The sequence below is a fragment of the Ranitomeya variabilis genome, chromosome 4 (genome assembly GCF_051348905.1).
Source record: "Ranitomeya variabilis isolate aRanVar5 chromosome 4, aRanVar5.hap1, whole genome shotgun sequence".
Lineage (NCBI taxonomy): Eukaryota > Metazoa > Chordata > Amphibia > Anura > Dendrobatidae > Ranitomeya > Ranitomeya variabilis.
Genome location: NC_135235.1, coordinates 128,521,162 through 128,539,480, shown reverse-complemented (window position 1 = coordinate 128,539,480; position 18,319 = coordinate 128,521,162). Strand labels below are relative to the sequence as shown.

The 18,319-nt window shown below is 46.0% G+C and overlaps 1 protein-coding gene across 1 annotated transcript in view; it reads right to left on the bottom strand.

Annotated features, from left to right (window-relative positions):
• Positions 1–18,319, bottom strand: part of NDST2 (N-deacetylase and N-sulfotransferase 2) — a 215,884-nt gene that overhangs the window by 104,034 nt on the left and 93,531 nt on the right. Inside the window, exon 2 of the mRNA XM_077259240.1 lies at positions 12,208–13,541. Coding sequence (XP_077115355.1) covers positions 12,208–13,233 — 1,026 coding nt within the window. The 5' untranslated portion in view covers positions 13,234–13,541. The remainder of the gene's footprint in view (positions 1–12,207; positions 13,542–18,319) is intronic.

The following is an 18,319-nucleotide window of genomic DNA, read 5'->3' as shown; positions in this document are numbered from 1 at the left end:
CCGAAGCCTGAGAAAGTCGAAAGGGAACCTTTAACCCCCCCCCCAAGGCGTTTGTAGCTGAAAGAGCCAGCTTGTGCAGCACAAAAGATGCAAAAGGAAAAGGTGGCTCTTTTCATCATGCTCCTTGCAAACACAGAACTAAACACTTATAAAATGTGTCCCCTGAAGCCGTGAAACCGTCCCGGAGGTGGGACTTTCCTTCGTAATATGACGCAGCACAGCCATCATTACTACCCCCCCGCCGCCGTGCCCCGGCTCCTCAGCGTTGTTTGATTCCGTCCCGGAGCCTGCGCTGTTATGTTATCCCGTGGCCAGGCACACTTAGCGCTGCCCATCTTCTGACATCATTTGGTGTCAGGCTGGCTGCGCCTGTGCGGCCGCGCTGTCCGAGAGCCCGCCTCGCAGTGTCTTCTGATGTAATCCCACTGGGGGCCTGGGATCCATGGCCATGCGCAGTGCATATCCTCGCCTCTCACTCCCCTCCCTACGGCTTCTTTTCCAGACTGTGCGGTGTCACGGCCGTGGCATGCTATTAGGGACCAGCTGACACCGAACAGTCTGAAGAAGCCATAGGGAGATGAGTGAGAGGTGGAGGTTCAGATATGCACTGCGCATGTCCATAGATCCCAGGCCCCCAGTGGGATTAAATCAGAAGACACTGCGAGGCGGGCTCTCGGCCAGCGTGGCCGCACAGGCGCAGCCAGCCTGACACCAAATGATGCCAGAAGACGGGCAGCGCTAAGTGTGCCTGGCCACGGGATAACATAACAGCGCAGGCTCCGGGACGGAATCAAACAACGCTGAGGAGCCGGGGCGCGGCGCCGGGGGGGTAGGAATGACGGCTGTGCTGCGTCATATTACGAAGGAAAGTCCCACCTCCGGGACGGTTTTACGGTATCAGTGGACACATTTTATAAGTGTTAAGTTTTGCGTGTGCAAGGAGCAAAACCAAAATAGCTACCTTTTTCCTTGTGCAGCATTACTGCTGCACAAGGTGGCTCTTTCAGTAACAAACGCCTTGGGGGGGGGGGGGGACAGATTCCCTTACATTTCAGTTGTTGTGTCAGCGTGGCGGTCGCATGACACATTGCCGGCTACACAGCTGGGGATCAGCTGACGTTACTGAAACCCAATAACACTGGGTCGTATGTTTTGACTGTGCAGACGGCACTTCTGAGCCTCAACTGGCGGTGTTGGAGCCCAGGAATTTAAGTTCAGGTGGTAGAAAGATGAACACAACAGGAGACCTGGATAACGTATACAGTGACCTAATTATTTAATCAGGAGGAGGAGTGGCAAATTCCTGAGAGATCCAGGCCTTGTTCATTTTCAGGAAAGTAAGCCGGTCAACGTTATCGGAGGATAGTCGCATGCGACGGTCAGTTAGTACACCACCTGCAGCACTAAAGACACGTTCCGATAATACACTGGCCGCAGGGCAAGACAGCACCTCCAATGCATACTGGCTTAGCTCTGGCCATGTATCCAGCTTTGAGACCCAAAACTTGAAAGGGGAAGAGCCGTCTGGGAGTACAGCAAGAGGGCAAGACATGTAGTCTGTCACCATCTGACGGAACCGTTGCCTCCTGCTGACTGGAGCCGTCTGTGATGGTGTAGACTTTTGTGGGGGGCACACAAAACTGTGCCACAGTTGGGCCATACTGGTCTTGCCTTGGGCAGAGGCACTGCTTCTGCTCCCTCTTTGTGCAGAGCCTCCACCACTGCCTGGACGCACTGAGCTGCTTTGGAATGCAGTAGCAGCACTTCTCTCAGTTGGAATGGAGAAGATGATGGAACTGACCAGTGTGTCTTGGTACTCCCGCATTTTTCGCTCCCGGTTCAACGGTGTGATGAGGCTTTCTACGTTGTCCCGGTAGCGAGGATCGAGGAGGGTGAACACCCAATAATCAGACATGTTGAGAATGTGGTCGATGCGGCGGTCGTTTCTCAGGCACTGCAGCATGTAATCCACCATGTGCTGCAGACTGCCAACTGCCCAAGAAACGCTGTCCCCAGCTGGAGGCGTGATCTCTGCCCGCTCGTCATCACCCCACCCTCGCTGTACACACTGAGTACTGGACAATTCGGGAACTCCCTCCTCTGGACGGATGTCTTCCTCCTCCATTGACTCCTCCTCATCCTCCTCACAAACTGTCCCCTGCCTACGCGTTTGTGAGGAACCACGTGGCGCTGACTGTCCAGAAGATGATGGAAGTGGTGAATCCTCATCCTCCACCTCTTCCACAACATCATCCCTTAGCGCTTGCAGTGATTTTTCAAGCAGGCAGATAAGGGGGACAGTCATGCTGACTAGTGCATCATCTGCACTCGCCATCCGCGTGGAATAATCAAAGGGACGCAAAACCTGGCAGACATCCTTCATAGTGGCCCACTCTGTGGTTGTGAAGTCTGTACGGCGCTGACTGCGACTTTTTTGCGCCTGATACAGCTGGTACTCCATTACAGCTTGCTGCTGCTCACACAACCGCTCCAACATATGTAACGTGGAATTCCACCTGGTAGGTAGGTCACATATGATGCGATGTTCCGGCAGGCGGTGTCGGCGCTGCAGAGCCGCAATGCGCGCTTTTGCCGTGCTGGAACGCCGCAAGTGAGCACACTCTAGGCGGACCTTGTGCAGCAGTGCATCAAGATCCGGATAGTCCCTCAAAAAACTCTGCACGACCAAATTGAGCACATGTGCCAGACATGGGATGTGAGTGAGGTTGCCGAGGCCCAGGGCTGCCACCAGATTTCGGCCATTATCACACACTACCATGCCTGGCTGGAGATTCGCTGGCTCAAACCACACATCGCTCTCCTGCTTGATGGCATTCCAGAGCTCCTGCGCTGTGTGGCTACGATTCCCCAAAAAAATTAATTTCAAGACGGCCTGTTGACGTTTGGCCACGGCTGTGCTCATGTCGGTCGTAACAGGTACACGTTCATCACGGGTCCATGTGGAGGTGGACTGTGACGGCTCCTGCAGCGATGATTCTGAGGAACTGGTGTAAGAGGAGGAGTCAATGCGTACAGAATGGATTCCTGCAATCCTTGGAGTGGGCAGGACACGTCCTGCGCCACTCGCACGGTCTGTACCCGGCTCAACTACATTAACCCAATGGGCAGTGAGGGAAAGGTATCGCCCCTGTCCATGTTGACTGGTCCACGCATCGGTGGTGAGGTGGACCTTGCTACTGACGGCGTTCAGTAGCGCGTGTTTTATGTGTCCCTCAACATGCTTGTGCAGGGCAGGGATGGCTTGCCTGCTGAAGTAAAAGCGGCTGGGCACACTGTACTGTGGGACTGCCAATGACATCAAGTCACGGAAGCTGTCAGTCTCCACCAGCCTGAATGACAGCATTTCCAGTGACAGAAGTTTGGCAATGCCTGCAGTCAGAGCCTGTGCTCGTGGGTGGTTTGACGAGAAAGGCCGCCTTTTCTCCCATGCCTGTACTACCGATGGCTGTAGACTGGGCTGGGAGTGTGTGGTTGACTGGGAAAGTGGTGCTGCGGGTGGAATGACAGCGGGTCTCTGGACAACAGGGCCAGAGGTTCTTCCACGGCGATCCTGGGAGGAAGCCGAACCAGCTGCGTGTGAGCTAGAGGAAGAGGCAACACGAGCTGAAGAGGTGGTAGCTGCCGCTGTTGGTTGGCCTAGCTCTTCAGTGTGTTTGTCTAACTCCGCCGGGTGCCTGTTGCGCACATGTTTCCACATGTTGGAGGTATTGAGGTTGGCGACTTTTTGACCTCTTTTGATTTTTTGATGACACACCTTGCATCTGACATAGCAAATGTCATCTGCAACTGTGTCAAAAAAGGACCAGGCACTGCAAGTCTTGGGAGCCCCCCTTTTGACTTTTGGAAGAGACATGCTCCTTACGGGTGCCAAAGCGGAGGCTGCAGGATCCGCAGTCTTCCCCCTCCCTCTCCCTCTTTGGGCCGTACGGGGAATCTCTTCCTCAGAGCTGCTCCCACCACCTTCCTGTCCCTGACGCCAAGATGGGTCAAGGACCTCATCATCTACACTACCCTCTGCCCCCAACTGCTCCTCCTGGGTAGTCTCAGCAGCAGAGCACGCACCAGTAAGTGGCACCTGAGTGTCATCATCAGCTGATGCGGCCTGCGAGGTGGTGACCGGAGCCACTGGCCCACCCGCCTCTTCAGAGGAAGACAGAAAAAGCGGTTGGGCATCACTGCACCCTGCCTCTTCTTCCATTTCTCCAATGCTGCTTGGCTGGCCCCCTGTTTCCAAGCCAAGAGATGATTCAGAGAACAGAAGTAGAGACTGCTCCTGTCCTGGGATCTCTGTCTGCCTGGGCAATTTTGCAGGTGGTGAAGAGACAGATGGCTGCTCTCCAGTGCTCTGTGTCTGAGAGGATGTGGCACTAATGGAAGTTGATGCATTAGCTGCCATCCATCCCACAACGGCTTCAATTTGGTCTTGACGCAGCAGCGGTGTACGGCGCTCGGCGACAAAGCTGCGCATGAACGACTGTTCCCTTGTGAAAGTGGGTGCTGATGACTCACCGGTGCCCGCAGCAGGCACAGAATCCCCACGTCCCCTCCCTGCTCCGCGCCCACGCCCACGCCCACGTGCCTTACTCACTGCCTTCTTCATCTTGGTTGACTGATAAAGATAAGCAGAAAAGTACTAACGGCTTTGTGTGCTTATTCCTGAGCAACTCCTCCTAACAGGTATAAGACACACTAATTTTCTAAAGTGTGGACTAGACTTGAATATGAGCTAATGTGGCCTACACAAATGTAAAGTGGTGTAACTGGTGTGTTTGGTGAACTTTATTATTTATTTATTTTTTTGGGGCTGAACTGACAACGGATAGAGCTGCAGTCACACGGAGACCGTGCAGACAGACGTAAACGGCGCTGCAAGGCCCAAAAACCCTCCTCTACTTTATCCTATGTAGTGTTTTTCCACAAATTAGCTGGAGACAGGTGGAAAGACACTAATAGGATTTTTTTAAATTAATTAGCAGCAGACTACACTACTTGAAAACAAAATGAAAATTGATTTGGCGGTATGACGCAGTGAACAACCCTGAGCTGGAGACAACCAAGCTACGGCTGCTCACAGACTACAGGGCGAGCTGCAGTCACACGGAGACCGTGCAGACAGCCGTAAACGGCGCTGCAAGGCCCAAAAACCCTCCTCTACTTTATCCTATGTAGTGTTTTTCCACAAATTAGCTGGAGACGGGTGGAAAGACACTAATAGGATTTTTTTAAATTAATTAGCAGCAGACTACACTACTTGAAAACAAAATGAAAATTGATTTGGCGGTATGACGCAGTGAACAACCCTGAGCTGGAGACAACCAGGCTACGGCTGCTCACAGACTACAGGGCGAGCTGCAGTCACACGGAGACCGTGCAGACAGCCGTAAACGGCGCTGCAAGGCCCAAAAACCCTCCTCTACTTTATCCTATGTAGTGTTTTTCCACAAATTAGCTGGAGACGGGTGGAAAGACACTAATAGGAATTTTTGGAAAAAATGTGCAGCAGCCTGCACTACTTCAAAAAAAAAAAAAAAAAGGACAGTATGAGGCAATGAACCACCCTCCCTGAACTGAATACAACCAGCTATGGATGGCCTATGTGGCTGCACTCAGACTAGAGAGTGGGCTGCACTCACACACACACACAGAGAGACCTTGCAGATCGCTGTGAAAACAGCGCTACAAGGCAAAAGGAAGGTGATTAGTAGGTGAACACAGCGGTTGCTAAATTAGCCTTTGGAAAGCACAAAGAAGCAAATCGCTATCTCTAAACTGTCCCTCAGTCAGCAAACAGCGTCCTGTCACTAACTGAATTCACAGCAGAGTGATCGCAAAATGGCGCCAGCGACTTTTAAACTGCATCATGACATCATTTAAGCAGCCAATCACAGCCTTGCCAGTAGTTTCATGCCCTCCATGCTAAACAGGATGTGCCCACACTTGGAATCTTTCTCATTGGCTGAATTTCTGAATTTTGAATCATGGAACTTCCGATTCCGGTATCCGATACGCGCCAAGTATCGGAATCCCGGTATCGGAATTCCGATACCGCAAGTATCGGCCGATACCCGATACTTGCGGTATCGGAATGCTCAACACTAGCCGTAAATCATTCAGCTGCTGGGATGAAGACTAAATCTCCGAGCAGTCATAAATACTTGGAGACCACCCGAGCAACGAGTACACTCACTCATCACTACTCATAGGCTTTGCTGGTATTGTAAAAAGCAGCTGAAAATTAGCATAAAAAAAAAACGCAGCAAAAACTTACCCTTAATATGCTGCAGATTTAAAAAAAACAAAAAAAAAAACTGATGGTTCAAATTCGCAAGGAAAAAATAAAGCAGCGTATTCATTAGATTTGACAAAACTCATCCACTTTACTAGTACTGTAAAATGCTGCAATTCTCTGTGGAAAAGGAAAAAAAAAAAAAATATGTAGTGTGAACAAACCCTACATGTCATGTGCACAGTGCTTACAAAATCACACAAATTAAGATCACAGGAGAGAAGATTCCCCCGTACCCCAGATAGCCCTTTGAGTACTACCAGGATCCACTAGATCACAGAAATGGAGTCTCCTACACGTTTTGCCTAACTGCAGGGATTCACCAAACTTCCAATCATTATTTACCTGATCAAGACTATTAGTAGGTGGCATCAGCTGCACAAGCTCTCCTCCCCCCTTTTTTTCCCCTCGCTCTCTCTTTTTTCCCCCTCTTCCCTTTCACTTGTATCATTCATTTATCCCTTAGTAAAATCATTCAGAATATACAGTTATTGGGTCAATCTTGCGTTCTGGCCCAGTGACCCTAACTGAAATTGTTATGTTAACACCTGGCTCTTGTTATTGTTATGCAAGGTATTTCTAAGCACAATTAACATAGGATGTAGTGTTTTAGTTCTAAGACAGATCAGTCACATACCTCCTTGGAACAAACAACCAAAATTTAGATAAGGAACAGCCTAAGGGTATGTGCACACGTTGCGGATTTCTTGCAGAAATTTCCTGAAGAAAACCGGAAATTTTCTGCAAGAAATCCGCATTTTTTTTTTTGCGTTTTTTTCCCTTTTTTTTGCGTTTTTTTTAGCATTCTGCAAGCGTAATTAGCTTGCAGAATGCTAAAGTTTTCCAAGCGATCTGTAGCATCGCTTGGAAAACTGACTGACAAGTTGGTCACACTTGTCAAACATAGCGTTTGACAAGTGTGACCAACTTGTTACTATAGATGCTGCTTTTGCAGCATCTATAGTAAAAGATAGAACGTCTAAAAATAATAAAAAAAATAAAAAAATGGTTATACTCACCCGCAGACAGCAGATCTCCTCACCGGCGTCCGTTCCTATAGCTGATGTGTGCGCGCAGGGCCTTCCATGACGTCACGGTCACGTGAGCGGTCTCGACCAATCACAGGACAGTGACGTCATTCGGCAAGGTCCTTCACCGCACACCAGCTGCTGCTACAGGAACCGAAGCCAGCGTGCAGCACAGAGGCGGGAACACTTCGGGGGCCATCAGAGGGTGAGTATAGGACTATTTTTTATTTTAATTCTTATTTTTTGACCACTTATATGGTGCCCAGTGCGTGGAGGAGAGTCTCCTCTCCTCCACCCTGGGTACCAACCGCACATAATCTGCTTACTTCCCGCATCGTGGGCACAGCCCCGTGCGGGAAGTAAGCAGATCAATGGACCCCTAGGTGTGCGGAATCCCCTGCAATTCCGCATTTTAATGAACATGTTGCTTTTTTTTCCGCGATGCGATTTTTTCGCGGAAAAAAAGGCTACATTTGCACAAAAAATGCGGAATACACTGAAAATAATGGGAGGCATATGTAAGCGTTTTTTTCGCGTTTTTATCACGTTTTTATAGCGAAAAAACGCGAAAAAAACGCGAAAAAAACGCGAAAAATACTGAACGTGTGCACATGGCCTTAAGGTACCGTCACACTCAGCAACTTTGCAACGAGAACGACAACAATCCGTGACGTTGCAGCGTCCTGGATAGCGATCTCGTTGTGTTTGACATGCAGCAGCGATCTGGATCCCGCTGTGATATCGCTGGTCGGAGCTAGAAGTCCAGAACTTTATTTGGTCGCCAGGTCGGCGTGTATCGTCGTGTTTGACAGCAAAAGCAACGATGCCAGCAATGTTTTACATGGAGCTAACGACCTGTGAGAACGATAAGTGAGTCACCGCTATGTCACAGGATCGCTCCTGCATCGTTCTGGAGCTGCTGTGTTTGACGTCTCTACAGCGACCTAAACAGCGAAGCTCCAGCGATCGGCTCGTTGTCTATATCGCTGCAGCGTCGCTGAGTGTGACGGTACCTTTAGGCTGCCCTCACACTAGCAGTATTTGGTCAGTATTTTACATCAGTATTTGTAAGCCAAAACCAGGAGTGGAACAATTAGGTCATGTGCACATGTTCAGGATTTCTTGCAGAAATTTTCTGAGCAAAACAGGACATTTTCTGCAAGAAATCCGCATGCGTTTTTCTTGCGGATTTTTCCGGAGGTTCCCAATGCAATAATATAGTGAGAAATCTGCAAAATTAATGGACATGCTGCGTTTTTTACCGCAATGCGTTTTTTTCGTGGAAAAAAAACACATCATGTGCACCAAAATTGCAGAATGAATTCTAAATGATGGGATGCATAATGTATGAGCTTTTTCGCGTTTTTATAGCATTTTTATAGCAAAAAAACGCAAAAAATCTCAACATGTGCACACAGCCTTAGAGGAAAAGTATAATAGAAACATATGCACCACTTCTGCATTTATCACCCACTCCTGGTTTTGGCTTACAAATACTGATGTAAAATACTGACCAAATACTGAGATTGTGTGACGGCAGCCTTAAAGAGAGGGAAAGAGGAGAAAAGAAAAAAAAAGGAAGTAAAAAGACAGCTATTCGCATACGTCATCTTTTATGCATATTGTTTTGAAATAATCTCGGTAATATCTTGGCCTAATTGCCTTGGTTAGGGCCCTGCGTGGCCAGGATTCTTATTTTTATTGCAAAATGTCTGTTTGTTATGTGAGAAAATTTAATAAAAACGATTAAATAAAATGGCAAATAAAAATGCTAATATACAACATGAACATATTCAGCATGTGCACACTAGAGCATGAGCGATATAGAAGCGTAGCAATACAGAATTTATTGTATTTTTCAGTCTTTTTCCCCCTCAAATTTGGGAGGAAAATTGGGTGCATCTTACAGTCCAAATTGTAGTTCACCAGCGAAGGTGGGGGGAGGGGTTAGCGGTGTCACAGGAGGAAGGGTCGCCGTGGCAGGAGTTGGGAGATGCTGGAGATTCTGGGCTGGGAGAAAGGGGTGTCCCGGTGGTGCAAGGTAGGAGTGGACTCCCGCAGTGCACATTGATCTCCCTGCGGTGGGCCGAATGTGCAGATTTAGATCTTGGCTCAATGACAAGACGAGATCTCAATCATCGATTGTGCCTCCTCCGGCACCAATTTTCTGTAGCCCACCGCTGGGAGATCAATGTGCGCAGCAGGGACTCCGCTCCTGCCTCACACCGCCAACATTTTCCTGAGGTCCACCACCGGGAAAACAATGGCTTTTGACTTGAACCTCCAGGACAATGCCTCGTCCCAATCCAGGACCTGCAGCATCGCCCCACTCCATATGCGGCAACCCTGCTTCCGCCTTCTGTGACTCCAATGCCCCCCCTCATGTAACCTAAATTCAGACTATAAACTGGACCCCCATTATCACGTTAAAAATTATTTCACACATTTTTCTCCTCTAAATTTGGGGTGTGTCTTATGGTCCGAAAAATACAGTAATTAGTTACAAAATTAGACATTTCTGAAACAGCCTTCTTTATGACTCCTTTAGAGTATCCATTATTTCTCCACAGACTGTATAAATAAATGGTAGCTTCAAGCATCGGAGTTTACACTGCCTATACGGACAAAGGGTCTCCAGATTCAAAGTCAACAGCCACATATTCCTCAAAGGCAGCAGGTCCATTAGTATTAAAGGCAATATTCTATGACCGATGTGCCAAACATGTGGCCCGAGGACCACATGCTTCCTGCAATGTCATTCTGAGAGACCCCTAGGCTGTAGGTTTTTAAAATCAGTTTATGAAGGATCATAGAATGTTAGAGTTGGAAGGGACCTTGAGGGTCATCGTGTCCAACCCCCTGCTCAATGCAGTAGTCACTAAACCATCTCAGACAGATGTCTGTCCAGCCTGTTTGAAGACATCCATTGAAGGAGAACTCACCACCTGTCTTGGCAGCCTACTCCACTCATTGATCACCCTTCACTGTCAAAAAGTCTATGACTATTTCTATAACTTTCACACACTTCAAAAGGAAATACCAGTGCTTGTTTGTAATTTGTGCTCATTATCTGGACTTCTCATCCACGGCAGGAAACAAGGAAACCAGATACTTTCTAAAAGTTCCATAAATGAACCCGCTGCTTCTATCACATACACAGTCAACATGTGGAAAATGAGAAAATATATTTAAGTTTTATCTCAACACGTGGTAAAGGGACAATCTAAAACACCGTGGGTCTTGGATTGAAAAAAAGGTTATGCACTTCAGCTCTATGATGCAAAAAAAACACGTAAGAAAAGAAAAAAAATCTACCTACTGGAGATTGGAAAGTCAATGTCAGCACTTACACAGCCTTGCAAAGAACCCAAAGCATCTCATTCAGCCAACCAGTACTGTGCTCAAGATTACTTGATAGCAAGCAGCTCGTAACAGCTGTCTACAGATGGGTTTCTGGCTGGTTACTATACCGAGTCACGCTGCAAGCCTTATAACGGGCTTGGTCATTGACTTACAAGGAATCTACATCCAACAGGTGAAACTAAGGAGACAGTTCTTCTATTTGGATGACAATTTACACTGAGAATACAATTATTTTCAATAACAGATGTCATTGTAGCTGTCATGTTGTAGTTATAGTCCACAAATCAATTTAATACTACTTAAATGAACAAGTGCTAACTTGACCAGAGGTCTCATTGACCAAATTCATGTAGAACTTTTAAAATTTAACCACAATAAAGAAATTTAAAAAAAAACAAAAAAAACAGATGGTTCAGAGAACCTTAAATTTTTCGGTTTTTGCAAGAAGTTTAATGCCAGGATATGTACATCTAATATCAGCGGAATTCCCATTCATCAACATGGTGAGCTCCATTTTTTTTTTTTTTGTAAACCTTAAATTTGCAAGATGTTCAGATATTACAGGTATATTAAAGCAAAGATTCACAAAATAATCCGTAATATACATACACACACACTTTGCAAATGGGAACCTGTCACCAGAAAAAAACGCTATTGACCTACAGATATGGGGTTAATCTGCAGGTTGAGTTATTATGCTGCAGGCGCCTGCATGCAGCAGATTGCTGCGGTTAGAAAATTAACTTTATTCTCCCCGGCAGCGTTCCAGTCACGGAAGGGGAGTTTGTGTAGTCACCGCTCTGAGTATACAGAGCAGCGGCTGTAACTGACCCCTCGACCTTGACTGAAAGCTAGCTCTGCATTGCGGCAGGCTGTCAGTCAGGGCCGGAATGAGGTTACAGCCACCGCCCCATGACTTCAAACGGAACGCTGCCGGGGAGAATAAAGTTAATTTTCTCTAGAGCTGGTCAGAAAAGCCCTTAACCTGCAGATTAACGCCATATCTGCAGGTAATAAGAGGTTTTTTTCCCGACAGGTTCTTTTTAAAATAAAGGTTAGAGGGGAATTGCCATCACCAAGATCCTATCCCAATATGTAGTACGCATAATAATAATAATATTAGGAAATTCCTCCAACTAGAAATGTATAGTTTTTCTGATTCGCTATGTCTCTTTCCTCATGTGCAGGCATTGCAGGACCTTAGGTATCCATGGTTACGACCACTGATATAGTTACAGTTAGTTGACAAGCATGGATACGCAAGGTCCTGCAATGCCTGCACATGAGAAGAGAGACAAAGCGAATCAGAGAAACTATACTACATTTCTAATTGGAGGTATTTGCCATTATTATTATGATAGGTTCGTGGAGATGGGAAAACCCTCTCAAGATCACTGGTTTGGTGAGAGACACCAGAAGTAGTAATCTTGTACCATTAATGAATAAAATAATCTTATCTTTTATTAATTGAGATGTGGAATAAATAGCTAAAATTACCAATTGACTTACCTCAACATCTGATACTTTCATTCGTGTTCCTTCTTTGCCAACAAATATGTCATCAATATCAACCAAAATGTATCGGTCGAGTGTTAAGCAGAGCCGCTTGGCAGTTAAGTATGCAATAGCATCGACAAAAATAAGTTTGTGTAGCCAAAAGTTCAGATTATTTCCAAACAGTACCCTCTGGATACCATCGTGAAGGCCCAAGTCCTGCACCACAGTGGCATGAAGTGCTTTGTGCGTAGCAAGGTGGGGAATAGATTCGGCAGATTTGGTGCTTGCCAACAGTACAGGTTCATAGGTGCTGTGGTTGGACTGAAAAACGGTCCAGTCATCTCCAGGAAGAGGACCCTGCTCTACTACATTAGCTCGGGTCACATAGAGAAGTGGAGCATTAGGATTAATATGGTAGTCTCGCAATCCCAGATTGGAATGTAGGAAGAGCGGGAAGCCTTTGAGTTGTGCGCTTAGTAAGCTGTTTTCATTGGCCTTAAAGAAACCAATGATTCCTACCCCATACTCCACACAGTACTTGTCCAGCAGTTCCCTGTTCCAGGCATCTAGATTAACATATTTCAAGATGTTCTCATAAATGATCAGAGCATAACGACCGCGGTCTTTGTCTGTCAGAGTTGGCATGTCCCCCTTCCCGGGAGCGATTTCTGTCCGGTACCTAAACCTGCCAGATTCTAATATAGCCACAATCTCCTGTCCGAGCTGAGAGTATATGCTCTCTACAAACACAAGCACCACTGGTTCAGTCCGGGAAATATCCACAAATTTGCCTATCCGCCAGCTTGCTTGGGGTTGAACCACAATCCTCTGCTGACTGCTGCAGTCACTAAAAGGTAAAGGGGGAGGCTCTTTGATCTTAGGGCTATTGGTCACATAGTAAGCCAAGAAACACATGGAAGCCAGGCTGAAAGCAATCAACAGTAGGATCAATCGATGAAGTTCCAGCTGTCGCATGTGCCGAACCAGTTTCCATAGATGAATCATGGTGAGGCCTAAAACCCCACCTGCCCACCGCATTCACCTAAACCGCTTGATGACTGGTCTGTGACTACACAATGACAAGATGTGATGTCCCTCAGGGGAGCAGCAGTAACAGCACAGTAGAAGGCAGTAAAAGTAGGACGCAAAGAGGTGAGATCGCCTCCAGCCTGCCATTTATGTCAGGTTACCATGGCCTCCAATTCCCATTGCTTCTCTGCACTCCGATCCGGACCACTTAACAGATTGCCGCCACAAGATTACATCCCAATCGCCTCTCACATCTCTCCTTCCTCTTGGTCCCAGGGTCTAATCCAGACGTTTAATCTTCACCGTCAGGCTGTGTCCTAGAAATAGGCAAAACAAGACATGGTCAAAAATGCTGTTTTACTGAAAAACAAGACTTTACTTGTCGTCGGCATTGTCCTGGCAGAGCTGTGAGATCTGTCTAGTGACTAACTCGAAGACTCACCTACCTGCATATCATGAACTATTAGGCCGGCGTCACACATGCGAGTTTTACGGACGTAAGAGCGCAGAAACTACGTCCGTAAAACTCGCATAACATACGGCACAATTATTCTCAATGGGGCTGATCCTATCAGCCGTATATTACGGATCCGTAATATACGGCTTTCTACGGCCGTACAAAATCGCAGCATGCTGAGTTTGTCAGCGTATTGCACAAAAAAATCGCCAATGAAAGTCTATGGGGGCGAGAAAAATACGGATTCCACACGGACCAGCAGTGTGACTTGTGAGAAATACGCAGCGGTGTTAGTGAAAAGTCGGTAATTCAATTGCCGGCTTTTCATTTCTCCTGCACAAACCCGACAGGATATGAGACATGGTTTACATATAGTAAACCATCTCATATCCCCATTTTTTTTGCATATTCCACACTACTAATGTTAGTAGTGTGTATGTGCAAAATTTCAGCGCTGTAGCTGCTAAAAAAAAGGGTTAAATGGCGGAAAAAATTGGCGTGGGCTCCCGCGCAATTTTCTCCGCCAGAATGGTAAAGCCAGTGACTGAGGGCAGATATTAATAGCCAGGAGAGGGTCCATGGTTATTGGCCCCCCCCCCCCCCCCCCCCCCGTGGCTAAAAACATCTGCCCCCAGCCACCCCAGAAAAGGCACATCTGGAAGATGCGCCTATTCTGGCACTTGGCCACTCTCTTCCCACTCCCTGTAGCGGTGGGATATGGGGTAATGAAGGGTTAATGCCACCTTGCTATTGTAAGGTGACATTAAGCCAGATTAATAATGGAGAGGCGTCAATTATGACACCTATCCATTATTAATCCAATTGTTTGAAAGGGTTAAAAAACACACACACATGATTTAAAAGTATTTTAATGAAATAAACACAGCGGTTGTTTTAATAATTTATTGCTCTCTCAATCCATTTGCAGGCCCTCGCTTGGCAAAATAATAAACGCACAAGATACATACCCTCAGCTGAACCGTCACGTCCCACGAGGTAATCCATCTGAAGGGGTTAATTATTTTACAGGCAGGAGCCCTGCTAATGCAGCTGTGTGCTCGTGCTTGTAATTCCCCGGCGAATGAAGGAAATGTAGGTCATTGACCTACATTTCCTTCAGTCGCGGTGATGCGCCCTCTGGTGGATGTCCTCATATGACCTGGAGCGTGGGAAAAAGTTCCCAGGCTGCAGTTCATGAGAACATCCAGCAGGGGCGCATCACCGCGACTCAATGTAAGTACAGATCCAGCTTTCCTTTCAGCACCCGGGGGATTACAGGCACGAGCGAGTGGTTTATCGCAGCTCGTGCCTGTAATATTAGTTAACCCCTTCAGATGGATTACCTCGTTGGACGTGATAGGTCATCTGAAGGTATGTATCTTGTGCGTTTATTATTTTGCCAAGCGAGGGCCTGCAAATGGATTGAGAGAGCAATAAATTATTACAACAACCGCTGTGTTTATTTCATTAAAATACTTTTAAATCATATGTGTGTGTGTTTTTTTACCCTTTCAAACAATTGGATTAATAATGGATAGGTGTCATAATTGACGCCTCTCCATTATTAATCTGGCTTAATGTCACCTTACAATAGCAAGGTGGCATTAACCCTTCATTACCCCATATCCCACCGCTACAGGGAGTGGGAAGAGAGTGGCCAAGTGCCAGAATAGGCGCATCTTCTAGATGTGCCTTTTCTGGGGTGGCTGGGGGCAGATGTTTGTAGCCAGGGGGGGCCAATAACCATGGACCCTCTCCTGGCTATTAATATCTGCCCTCAGTCACTGGCTTTACCATTCTGGCGGAGAAAATTGCGCGGGAGCCCACGCCAATTTTTTCCGCCATTTAACCCTTTATTTTAGCAGCTACAGCGCTGAAATTTTGCACATACACACTACTAACATTAGTAGTGTGGAATATGCAAAAAAAAAATGGGGATATTGGATGGTTTACTATATGTAAACCATGTCTCATATCCTGTCGGGTTTGTGCAGGAGAAATGAAAAGTCGGCAATTGAATTACCGGCTGTTCGCAGATATCGCGCTGAATGAAATCTAAATACAGAATATATATATATGTGTCTCAATGACATATATATATATATATATATATATATATATATATATATATATATATATATATATATATATATATATATATATATATACATACACACAGTCATGGCCAAAAGTATTGACACCCCTGCAATTCTGTCAGATAATACTCAGTTTCTTCCTGAAAATGATTGCAAACACAAATTCGTCGGTATTATTATCTTCATTTTATTTGTCTTAAATGAAAAAACACAAAAAGAATTGCCCTAAAGGCAAATTGGAGATAATTCCACACCAAACATAAAAAAGGGGGTGGACAAAAGTATTGGCACCGTTTGAAAAATCATGTGATGCTTCTCTAATTTGCGTAATTAACAGCACCTGTAATTTACCTGTGGCACCTAACAGGTGTTGGCAATAACTAAATCACACTTGCAGCCAGTTGACATGGATTAAAGTTGACTCAACCTCTGTCCTGTGTCCTTGTGTGTACCACATTGAGCATGGAGAAAAGAAAGAAGACCAAAGAACTGTCTGAGGACTTGAGAAACCAAATTGTGAGGAAGCATGAGCAATCTCAAGGCTACAAGTCCATCTCCAAAGACCTGAATGTTCCTGTGTCTACTGTGTGCAGTGTCATCAAGAAGTTTAAATCCCATGGCACTGTGGCTAACCTCCCTAGATGTGGACGGAAAAGAAAAATTGATAAGAGATTTCAACGCAAGATTGTGCAGATGTTGGATAAAGAACCTCGACTAACATCCAAACAAGTTCAAGCTGCCCTGCAGTCTGAGGGTATAACAGTGTCAACCCATACTATCCGTCGGCATCTGAATGAAAAGGGATTGTATGGTAGGAGACCCAGGAAGACCCCACTTCTTACCCCGAGACATAAAAAAGCCAGGCTGGAGTTTGCCAAAACTTACCTGAAAAAGCCTAAAACGTTTTGGAAGAATGTTCTCTGGTCAGATGAGACAAAAGTAGAGCTTTTTGGGCAAAGGCATCAACATAGAGTTTACAGGAGAAAAAAAGAGGCATTCAAAGAAAAGAACACGGTCCCTACAGTCAAACATGGCGGAGGTTCCCTAATGTTTTGGGGTTGCTTTGCTGCCTCTGGCACTGGACTGCTTGACCGTGTGCATGGCATTAAGAAGTCTGAAGACTACCAACAAATTTTGCAGCATAATGTAGGGCCCAGTGTGAGAAAGCTGGGTCTCCCTCAGAGGTCATGGGTCTTCCAGCAGGACAATGACCCAAAACACACTTCAAAAAACACTAGAAAATGGTTTGAGAGAAAGCACTGGAGACTTCTAAGGTGGCCAGCAATGAGTCCAGACCTGAATCCCATAGAACACCTGTGGAGAGATCTAAAAATGGCAGTTTAGAGAAAACACCCTTCAATTATCAGGGACCTGGAGCAGTTTGCCAAAGAAGTATGGTCTAAAATTCCAGCAGAGCATTGTAAGAATCTCATTGATGGTTACCGGAAGCGGTTGGTCGCAGTTATTTTGGCTAAAGGTTGTGCAACCAAGTATTAGGCTGAGGGTGCCAATACTTTTGTCTGGCCCATTTTTGGAGTTTTGTGTGAAATGATCAATGTTTTGCTTCATTCTCTTTTGTGTTTTTTCATTTAAGACAAATTAAATGAAGATAATAATACCGAAGAATTTGTGTTTGCAATCATTTTCAGGAAGAAACTGAGTATTATCTGACAGAATTGCAGGGGTGTCAATACTTTTGGCCATGACTGTATGTATGTATGTATGTATGTATGTATGTATGTATGTATGTATGTATGTATGTATGTATGTATGTATGTATGTATGTATGTATGTATGTATATACATACATACATACATACATACATACATACATACATACATACATACATACATACATACATACATACATATATATATACACACACACTCACTGGCCACTTTATTAGGTACACCTGTCCAACTTCTTGTTAACACTTAATTTCTAATCAGCCAATCACATGGCGGCAACTCAGTGCATTTAGGCATGTAGACATGGTCAAGACAATCTCCTGCAGTTCAAACCGAGCATCAGTATGGGGAAGAAAGGTGATTTGAGTGCCTTTGAACGTGGCATGGTTGTTGGTGCCAGAAGGGCTGGTCTGAGTATTTCAGAAACTGCTGATCTACTGGGATTTTCACGCACAACCATCTCTAGGGTTTACAGAGAATGGTCCGAAAAAGAAAAAAAATCCAGTGAGCGGCAGTTCTGTGGGCGGAAATGCCTTGTTGATGCCAGAGGTCAGAGGAGAATGGGCAGACTGGTTTGAGCTGATAGAAAGGCAACAGTGACTCAAATCGCCACCCGTTACAACCAAGGTAGGCCTAAGAGCATCTCTGAATGCACAGTGCGTCGAACTTTGAGGCAGATGGGCTACAGCAGCAGAAGACCACACCGGGTACCACTCCTTTCAGCTAAGAACAGGAAACTGAGGCTACAATTTGTACAAGCTCATCGAAATTGGACAGTAGAAGATTGGAAAAACGTTGCTTGGTCTGATGAGTCTCGATTTCTGCTGCGACATTCGGATGGTAGGGTCAGAAT